Source organism: Leptosomus discolor, chromosome 1 (assembly GCF_034619465.1).
Source record: "Leptosomus discolor isolate bLepDis1 chromosome 1, bLepDis1.hap2, whole genome shotgun sequence".
Classification (NCBI taxonomy): domain Eukaryota; kingdom Metazoa; phylum Chordata; class Aves; order Leptosomiformes; family Leptosomidae; genus Leptosomus; species Leptosomus discolor.
In genome coordinates this window covers 24,194,858-24,205,353 of record NC_141391.1, presented here as the reverse complement: position 1 = coordinate 24,205,353, position 10,496 = coordinate 24,194,858, and the positions used below count along the sequence as shown (strand labels likewise).

The 10,496-nt window shown below is 47.6% G+C and overlaps 1 protein-coding gene across 1 annotated transcript; it reads right to left on the bottom strand.

The window, feature by feature from the left end:
* Positions 1–1,087: 1,087 nt before the first annotated feature.
* ALOX5AP (arachidonate 5-lipoxygenase activating protein) lies at positions 1,088–8,234 on the bottom strand. Its single transcript, XM_009954993.2, has 5 exons — positions 8,126–8,234; positions 4,921–5,020; positions 3,652–3,722; positions 2,581–2,662; positions 1,088–1,936 (listed from the first exon to the last, which is right to left on the bottom strand). Exons 1-5 carry the CDS (start codon positions 8,193–8,195, stop codon positions 1,774–1,776), a joined length of 486 nt encoding a protein of 161 aa, XP_009953295.1. The 5' UTR covers positions 8,196–8,234; the 3' UTR covers positions 1,088–1,773.
* Positions 8,235–10,496: the final 2,262 nt, after the last annotated feature.

The following is a 10,496-nucleotide window of genomic DNA, read 5'->3' as shown; positions in this document are numbered from 1 at the left end:
GGAGAGCAGACTGGCTGGAGAGCAGGGACTGTGGTGCTCATAAAGCATCTCCTCCCCTGAACCAGGTAACGATAGTGGCAGCGTGAGCCTTTGCTGATACCAGCACTGTGGAAGAACTCTGTAACTCCAGGCTGCAGGGGTTACCCTTCTCCTCCTGATGTGCTGCCATCCCTTGGTGAGCTGACCCCAAGGGGCAGAGGGGTGGTGGGTCACTATCAAGGATGGGTGGCTGCCAATGAGCAATGGAGTGAGAGGGTGGCAGAGGAGCATGGTGTGAAGCAGGGCTTGGGTGTGTTAAGGTCATTTGAGAAGGAGGGGAGTGAAGGAACATAAGTGCTGTACCTGGGAATAAGGTTTCTCAGCAGCTATAGGTCAGGAGGTTAGGTTATATTTTTTTAATTACCTGTTCTAACCAGTGAAAACATTTATTAGTTAATCTTCATACAATAAGTATGTTTATTACTAAACTTGCACATCTAAAATTCCTATAGAAGATATGAAAAAATGGATGTATGTTACTTTGGCAGTGGGAATGGTCAGGTGCAGAGGAAAGCAGCCATGCACAAGTGCCTCTGCCCCATCGGGCAGCCACAAAACCCGCCAGCCTTTGGTGTGGCACAAAGGCAGGCAGCTTTCTGCACCTGCTTTTGCAAATAGCTCTGCAAACTCTCTTCTCACATAGCAAGGAGTCTCTGCTCCTTCCAAAGTAGTCATAAAATACAGCTTTATCCATGCTGCATGTGGTAATCAGACAGGCTTAAGAGCTTAAGCACTCATAGGGTAGCTATGTTTAAAAAGATTGCACCGGCCTGTTTGCCTACCTCAGTCCGCTTCTCTAATAAACTGCTCCTTGGTATGGACTTGTAGGGGCACGTTGTTAGTGACAGAGGCAGAAAATTGAACTTGTTAATAGAGAGGGAGTTGTTAAACTCTCGTCTTTGTGAGGCCATGCCCAGGGAGCTTAGCAGCTCGCACAAAGAGCCCAGTGCTGCTCCCCTTGCTCTGCTCACAGGCCAGCTGCCGAGCAGTGGAGCATTGGGATCATGCACCAGGCAAAGAATACGGGAGCAAACAGATTTCATCCTTTTAGACCATTTTATTAAACAAAGGCAAGCAAAACAAAACCAACCCCACCATCAATACAGCATCTCCTCATTTACGCAAGAACCCTTTCTACAGCTCTGGGAGAACAAAAAGGCTGAAGTGTAAATGAGATCAGTGTTGGGAGCATTATGCACATGAATATTTATCAAGGAAGACCAGACAGGGGCCAATTTGCTGTCCTGTTGCAGCAGCAGGAGCTCAGTTATCAACAAGTGGGAGGGAAAGAGTAGGTAAAGAGTCTGGTCCATGCCTACGTGTGGGCCAGGATGTGCGAGTTGCTGGTGAAAGGCTATGCCTGTATGTGAGGATGACTGCAGGAGCCATCGGTCAGGAATGGTGCTGACAGGGACAAGTTAAGCACCACACAGTTATGAAGCAAGCATACAATATTCCTTCCAGTCATGCAGTCACCTTGCAAGCTGCAATTTAGGGAAAAAAAACTCTAAAGAATTAACTGGAAGTTGTTACCATTCCTTGGGCATGCCAAGTGCTCAAGATAAATCTTTTCCTGAAGGGAAAAGCAAGGTTAAATCAAACTACAAAGCCCATCAAGCATGAGATTTACAGGAATCTAAAAGGGTTACGGGTTCATTTCTTAAACAGTTGAATTATGGTTGTTTCTGGGTATTGATATATTAAGCACGCTGACCCCATCAGTGTTGCAGGGAGCTAGGGGATGAGCAGCAACGGAGAGATCGCGTTGGTTATCGTTTTTATGTATGTTTCAAAGTCACTTCCAAAAAAGAAGATGAGATAGTAGTTGAGTATTCCAGCCAGGGACATGAGGAACAGGAAGAAGATGATGCGCTTTCCAAACAAGTAACCGGGCGTGCTGAGGAGACAGAAGGGGGGAAAAGCACCTTGTTAACATATGTCAACTCATGCAAGATGTCCTCAGACTTCGCACTCTGCTGTTAAGACTAGATGAAAGACTTCGGGGGCTGAGACAGAGGGGGCAAACTTCTGCACTGTCTTGCATTGCAAGGAAGCTGCAAGCTCTTAAATGCTGTTTTCAGGATCCATTTGGGTCTGGATTTGGCCTCCTGTGCTTAGCGTAGGCTGCTGCTTATAAAAATGACTATTCAGAAGGACTTGTATGTCTTCTCAGCCATCACGGGCTGTGGGACAACCTTGTTCCACATGTGCATAATGAGCTTTGTTAATATAAAAGGATGATCTTGTGCAAATAGTGGCACAAACATGCAAAAGTGCAGGTTTGCAGAGGCTGTGAGCAGGAGTTGCTGAAGGAGACACTCTGTTCCTGCAGCTCTCCTGACCCTGGTGCCACCGCACCTCCCACTTCTCCCACAGCTCATCCTGTGCACCCAGAAGGGGGGGGGCTTTCCTGCACTACCCTGTGCAAGCAGCCGTCGCAGGCAGTACCATGAGCCGGTGGTTGTGCCTGTGGGAGTGGCAGCGTCCAGCTGCACTGCTGCTGCATCCTGGATTTTGTAAAGAGGATTTGCAAGTCCTTACCTCTGAGTCCTTTCCCCGAGGTAGCCCACAAAGTACTTCTGCCTCACAAACAGGTACATCAGGCCAGCAAAGGCAGCAGGAACTGGGTAAAGGATAAAACAAGATGTTACAAACACCAGCCCTTGTCTCACTGTACTTGCTGTCCCCATCTGCTGTCTGGGCTGGACTGGGAAATGGGAACCTGCAGCCTTGGGTTATGGGATGAGTGCTCGAACAGGGACAGAGACCTTTGTGTGGGGAAACAGAGTGCTTGCCTTGCCCTCGCTCCAGCTTTCTGAAGCCTTTGTGGGTATAATTTTGCCCACAGCTGCGTCCACTGCAAAGCACAGACTCGTCCCCATCGGAAACCCAGTGTGGGTCGTGCTGGGCTCAGGAAGGAGGGTGCCAGCTCACACACTGTTTTCACTAGATACAAAAAGCAGCCAACAGATGAGCTTCTCTAGGAGCAGATGGAGGACTATACTATGGTCCAATACTAATTTCTGACCACATAAAAAGGGGCTTTTCCCCCTAATTCTAGCTTTTCCCACACCTGCAGGCAAAAGCCCCTCTTCTCCTGGTCAGGAAACTCCTCTTTTCTAGAAAGAATAGCCACAGACCCCAGGAAAGTACTCATCTGAACTTTAGGTAAACTCAAATTGCATTGAAGGGGATCATATTTAGAAACGTAGGTAATTACTCCTGGACTGCCTTCAGAGCTGGGAAGGGCTGGCAGCTCTGGCAATTTAATCAAATGAGCCCATTTCCAGTCTTGAGGGTGAATAATATGTCATCCAGCATCCAAGTACTAAACCTTCCACCCGAAACAGAGGAATCTCATCCATCATGCTTGTATGGGAAATGTCCCTGGCCCGGACTGTCCTGAATAACGTCTGGGAACACGTCTGTTGGCATAAAGCATGCCAGGAGTGTGTGGCTAATTAAACAGCACGCATAGCTGCAGGACAGCAGGGTGAGACTGGTCCCGCTTCTGCGGGAGAATTCGGTCCCTGGAAGCGTAATCTCCGAAGCACTCGCCATCCCTTGCTGAAAGTGGCGCAAGGTTGAAGAGGGGAAAAAACTGTGTGTTACCTTGGCTGCAGAGAAGGCCAGCGCACCAAAGCACAGCCAGAAACGTAGGGTACGCATGTCCGCAGTTCTGGCTAGAAAGGAATTTATCAGAGAGAAATCAGAACACGGGGAAACAGAAACAAAATCAACATGTTTCACCAGCAAAGGACGGTGGGGTGTGAATTTGGGCTATGCTAATGCTGCTGCAGGTGGGATTTTACCCCAGAGCAGTGGGAGGCCCCCAACCTGCCTGCAGCAGGCAGCTGCCAGGTGCTGGCTGGACTGTCCGTGCCCGAACGCAGCAGCTGCCTTGTCTGCAGGTCTCCTTCCCTGTGCCCTCACTCGGATAAAGGATACCTTTGTCCTGCCTGATGAGGAGAACAAACCGCCCCACGCACATGCCTGGCACTTGTGAAAGCCGCTTTCCTCCTCTAACCTGTTTGATCAAGGCACGTGTATAATAGAGGCTGTGTGCTTTATTGGCTTGGAAAATCCTCATAATTAAGTCATATTAATCAAGTTAGTGGCATTGAAAGCTGCAGGAAACCAACAAAAAGAAAATCCCATAGCAAACAGGAGTGTCTGACAGTTAACATGTCTCTTTGGAGGGGAACAGGAATGATTTCCAGCTTCCTCCTTTGGCTGGGAATGCTTTCCAGGGGGAAAGCATTTTGCCCTTAGCAGAGGTTGCAACCCTGTGAGGGACAGCACTTGGATGTCCCATCCAGTTTCAAGCAGTACTTCATAGGTATTAAAAAATATTTTATGCTCTTTTCTCTTCTGGGTTGGACTTAATTTTCCCTCTCTGTCTCCGAAAGGATGTCAAAGACAAGAGATACCAAAGTGGCAGAAAAGCAGAGTCGTGTGCCGAGGGAGCTGCCTGGGGACAGAGGTGCAGGGGTTTGCACGAGCTCTGCCCCCGGCCTGCTCCTCAGCAAGCTGACATCTCTCTACTGGCTCTTTCCTTTTGGAAAGCTAAGAGCACACTAGTTGTGCTCGTACCACACACCCAGCATTAGCTACTACTGGGTGAACGGGCTCCCAAATGAAGGGACATAACACACATAAGAACTGCAAGCCCAGTATAAATACAGCGCCCAGTGTCCAGAAAGGAGCTGGGTTCACCAGCAAACATACTGGAGAACCGTGGGTCTAAATGCCACTCTGGTGCAACAGCAATGGGACTACGGAGCAAAGAGTGGACCGTAAAAGGGTTTGGATTAAACCCTAATGAAGAGAGAGACATAAACCATTCGGCCCCCACGAGCTCCTCAGGGCTTGCTTACTCACTTGGCAGTGTAGACACGGTCGAAGGCGGAGTGGCCCGGCCGCTGGAACCCCTTGCCGTTGCAGTGTTTGCTTTCATGCTCCACTTTGCTAGCAAAAAAAGCTGTTAAAAAACCACAAAATATTCAGACTGAATATGAGATGTAATTTGGAGATATTGCAGGAGGTGGGCTTTGCAGGCTCAGCTCTGTTCTCACGATCATCCAGGCTGGATGGCAGGAGAGGATACGGGTGCATGGAGGCGCAGGATGTGGCCGGTGTGATCACTCTGTCGCTGAGGTAAAACCAAACCCCCTGTGCAAGGGCACAGTGTGACTGGCAGCAGGCTTTCACCTCTGAGCCCTGCTTCATTCCTGCACTGCACTTCTGGCAGCCCGCACCTCTGTCCGCTGCAGAAGCACAGCTCGGTCCTTTGTGCCCCCAGTGGGAAAAAAGCTTTCCAGTCAGAGTTGCCAACCCCTAATCTTACTCTCTAACAGAGCAGGGAAACAAGGGAGTCTCCATTCTTTTAGTGATACTCATTTGCCAGACCAGGGACATCCTGCAGGGCTGGATCATTTTCCAGGAAAGCCCGTTGAAAACCTGGTCCTAATGGCTGATCTCTATGTGTCCATATTGTGTATAATCTCCTTTTAAGCAACAGCATTGCATCAGGGTGTTAGCTGCTGCAGAAATACAGCACCTCAAGATAATGTATCATGCGCTTGACAAACACGTTTTATCTGATGACACTAAACCAGAGACCATCAATCATGTGTCTAAACACACCAGACAGAGCTCTGACAGGCTGCAAGCTGCAAGCTTTGTAGTATCCTGCATCCCATCTCAGTGTACCCAAATCACTCTGTGGTTTAGAATATTATCCAGACATATACATAAAAGATAACCCATCAGGAAAGATATTATTATAACAATAGAAGTATAACTTGATAAGCTGCAGGATTTCATCCCTAGAATCTGAAGAGTTGCCTCTTTTTTCCCCTCACTGGTGCTGTAAGTAGGTCTTTTGTACTTCCATTGCCTTCACTAAAAGCTACTAAGTTTTTGCCTTCCATTATCAAGTGATTCTATGGGTACATATGGCCCTTTTCCAGAAAAACCAGCAGTGCTTTAAGCCAGCGTCCCCACTCTGAGCCAGTCTGCAGACCCTCCCACTGCCACCAGCACAGTGCACTGGGTGAATCCTGGAGGACCTGGCCCTGAAACACTGTGGTTCCACTCTGGTCAAGTTAATGTACAAGAATAGTTCAAGCCAAGCCCGGTTGTTTCACAAGTTCACGCACCGATGCTCCAACCTAGTGAGTGCTGGCAAACGTGCAGGCTGCCCTGTCTTTCCATTGGTTTTGCTTCCTCTATCCCAATCAACTCAGCAGTGACCACAGAGTCACCCTGCAAGCTGCTGAATTGCAACATCTCTCTGATGCAAGAACAAAACCTAAAGCTACATGTGTGACTCAGCGGCATCCGGCCACATGAGTCATTCTGGAGGATATGGAGATTCCTTACACGAACACAGCAATAATAAACGGACATCAGACTGGGACAGCATCACAGCCCACCTCCAGCTTCAGGAATAACAGCATTCACCCAAACTGTTTTCTAATCCTGCACCAGATGCAGAAAAGCATATAAACCTGAATTTACATGGTGCTGACTCCACATACTTAAAAGACAGCCAAGCAGATGCCAAAGCATTTTTGCTAAACCAAAGCCATAGCAAGAATTCAGTACAACTGATATCTCTTGATAAGCATTTCTACTGCCTTAATTATTGCATTTGTTGCATATCATTCTGGTCTTTCTAGACAGAAAGCCTGGGAGGAGGACATCAGATGACGCAAGGTCTAAAATCATGGTTTATGGCTGTGTGCCACTGGTGCTTCGCACGCTAAGTCCTCTGCCAAGAGCTGTGCTGCCCATTTGCAGGAGCGGGGTGAATAATCTCACAGACAGATTTCCATGAGATGAAAGTGTGTGTCAGGCTGGAAGCTAAACGCCCAAGTTTCAGAGTGAGAGGAAAAAACCCTATATATAAGTCATTTGGTTAAATAGCAAGAAATGTATATTTGACACATTTTTTAAATTGTGGTATATGCTCTGATCTCAACTTGATGCATTCTGGTGACGTCACACATTGTGCATTTACCAGAAAACAGCACTGGATTAAACAATGTGGCATTTCGTGCCTATGTCAACACTAAACCAATCCACATCTCTCTTTTTTTTTTTTTTTTTTTTCTCTCTGGTAGCCAGTCTTATGCTGAGGCTCTCACCACTTCCCCTCTCTGCAGTGGCCCAAAAATAGCCCATTTCCTGGGACCGAACATGGGGTCTGTGCTCAGTGTGAATCTCCCATTCGTCTTCACAGAAGATTTCTAGCATTTGCATCGTCCCCCATCCCACTGCTGACTCTCCTTTAACCTGGGCAATCTCAGTGCAGCTGGGGCAAAACTCACTCCCTTCTCTGTATTCTGGGAAGAACTTCCTGCAAAAATTATCAAGTATTTGTAAGAGATGATGATGAAGTTAAAATCAAATTTGCACTAGAAAGAAAATTGTTATTTTATTTAAAAAATCCTGAAGACTTGTAGGGACTATAGAGATCTGAATAAGAGCTAAAAAAGGAGACTTCCCCATCGCAGGAAATGCGCAGTGTTCTTGGGACTGCAGTTAATTGAGATTAGTTGGACTGTAGGACCTGGAGGTGCAGGAAAGCAGGAGAGCTGCCTGCCCACAAGTAACCTAAGCAGACTCCTCTGATGAGTCAGGGCAGTTTTGACTCCTTCACCCAGATCCATGTAAAGGTCTGACCCATCGCAGCCCCCGAGGGCCCCAGCCACTGCCCACTGTGGCAGGGCTCCAGCCAGAGAGCAGCCCTGGCTGCCCACGTTAGGGACCTTAGCCAGGAAAGGTGGTCTCAGTCATCAAATCAAAATGCATATTGTCACAGGGTACCCCAGCATATTAGTCCTTTCATTACCTGACATACGTATAACAAACTGACTCTAGAATATCAGAGAGTAGGACCATGCGACTGCCAAGATACTGACCCAACAGCACACAAAGCTACATGCTTAACTCATTTCTAAAGCCAAAGTCATGCCTAAGCACACACACACTTATAACCAGAGATTATCTACCCAAAGATCAGATCAGCATGTATCATCCTTTTCTCAGGTCCCTTTTAGTCCTTAAATTTTTGTCTTACCATTCTGGACAACACTTATCAAGGTGACGATGGCGAGCAGGACAACGCTTCCCAGGGTTTCCCGTTCCATTTTGTGAGCAGACTGTCAGGGTGGACGGTGCAGCCTCGGTGGCAGCTCAGCCCTGTAAGCATAGAAGGAGGAAATGAAGGTTTTATCTTGAATCATGAAACACTTCCTATGGCTTCACAGGAGAGTGGCAGCACCCTGTGCTTGGGTGACTGTCAGAGCAACACAACCGCAGGGTCACTCACTCACTCAATCATCATATACAGATGAAGCCCAGAGAAACAAGAGATTATGTGTCCATGATCTAAGAGGGTATGTGATGTGGAAAGATATCTATTGCCCTTCTTGCACAGGAGCAAAATAGCAACCTTGATATCTAAAGTATGTCTGAGCATTTGGCTAGCTATGTGGAACAGCAGAAAGGCTGGGAGAGACCAGTCAGGCTATCATGTTATTGCCTGCAAGTGCCTGACGACCCCACAAATAGCTGGGAGAAGAAGTAATGTTGGTGAGTCTCAATAACACTGCTGCTCTCAGGCATGTGCCCTCCCTGGTCACATCCTCATCAGCCTCACCAGTGAGGAGATCCCAAGTCTCCAGGTCAAGCAAAAGCTCCTGATCCATCTGGCATATTTGAACAGGCAGTACACAAATGCTGGAAGCATCGTGGGTGGGCACAGAATTACGTCTTTCTTCACCAGGGGTGGATCCTGCATCCTTTGCCCTGCAAATAACTCCCTGGAAGACGGTGACAGCTGCTGGAATTCAGGGTTTTAAAGGCTCAGACTTCACAGTTGTACCCCAATTTTAGTAGTCAAAGCTCAATATGGCTGAACATAATTGCTGCACAACATTCATGCCTCGGCTTCAACCCGATGACGGAGATGGCAGGGAAGCATAGGCTGTAGTGTCGGACAGCTGCAGAAAGTTCCACAGCTTCTGTCAGATCACTGGAAAGCTTCCTCATCCAAAGTGAACACCACTTGCTGACTGTAACTGTTCTGCTCCCTTTTGCCGCTATTCTGATGGGGAAAAGCCTTACGAAAAATCCTTACCTAAAATAGAGACTTAACACTAATAAAAGTAACATTTTCACTGGCCTGAGCCCTGGACAACTTTTGCCCCATCCGTCTGTCTGTACTCCACCATATGCTATCCAGAAGGTCTGAGTGCTGCCCAGGATCCAAACCCCAGCCAGATAACTGGTTACCTCTGTCTGGATGGGACACAGCCTGCTAGGACTTCCCAGCAGGTGCCAAGCTGTGAAATCCATCCTGTTTAATGAGGACACATTTACCGACAACGGTGGTTTTATCCAGTCTCCCTGTCATGCAAATTATTATCGTCTGTGCTGTTAGATATGGAAAACTCTCAGGTGCTTTGGGTACAAGCAAATGTAGAGGAACACGCTGGCTGAGAGGTAGATCAACATTGCAAGTTGTGACCTTCTGTTAACTTAATAGAAACTGGCTGTCTTTCTAGGATACTATGCCTGTAGTCCACACAGAAACAACTGTGTGAGCAGCAAGGCCATAAATAGTATTTAGGTTGAGATTTGGCCTTTTATTATGCCAAATGCTTTTATTAAGCTGAAATTGTATTTTCCCCCACAATATGGCCTTTTCTTGCTTCAGCACCAAAGTTTATGTTTTGTGGTCTACTGAGCACAGGATCATAGCTGGTATTTAAGGATGGTATTTAATGCTAAGCTTCTGCTAATCTGCTGAAGAGGAAAACCCATCACCTAAAAGCAGTTACGGAATTAAGTGAAAAGAGGAATACCGTCCAAGCAGAGATCAGTGTTGTGACTATGAAGAAAGGACTTGTGCCTGGGTACGGGCAGGCAGGACGGAGCTGTACATTAAATTATTCGCTCTCCCTGAGACCTAAACATCTGGGAGGCTCTTGCCTCCCCTTCTTTTGTGGGATACACGTAGGATCACTGTCTGTGTCAGGCAAAGTTGGTCCCACTGGAAAACCTCGTCCACCTGGGAGAAAGGATGATGCAAGACATCTCCGTCATACACCACTTGGCCATTTGAGATAGGGGGTTTTCTCAAGTAGGCAAAAAAAAGGGGTGAGAGGGATGCACGTCTTGGGGAACATTGCCTGCACCTGCTGTTACCCCCAGTTGTGGCTGGCGCTCTCCAGGCACAGGTAATTCTACACTTCAGCAGCTGCTGTCAGACCCCAGCCGTTCTGCTTGCTGCATTGCTATTTGACATCCACATCTTCCTCTCTGAGGAAGATAACCTTGACACAGTGAGCCATGCAGCTCACAGAAATGTGCAAAGCCAGCGAGCTTTTCCAGTTGTGCTGTGAGGCTTCCCGCACATTAATCTCCTCCTCTGGAAGTCTTGAACA

Coding starts and splice junctions, on each gene's coding strand:
- ALOX5AP (XM_009954993.2), bottom strand. CDS start 8,195: ATGGAACGGGAAACCCTGGGAAGCGTTGTCCTGCTCGCCATCGTCACC. Junction 5,021..8,125: donor GATAAGTGTTGTCCAGAATG/GTAAGACAAAAA, acceptor GTTTTTTAACAG/CTTTTTTTGCTAGCAAAGTG. Junction 3,723..4,920: donor GACCGTGTCTACACTGCCAA/GTGAGTAAGCAA, acceptor ATTCCTTTCTAG/CCAGAACTGCGGACATGCGT.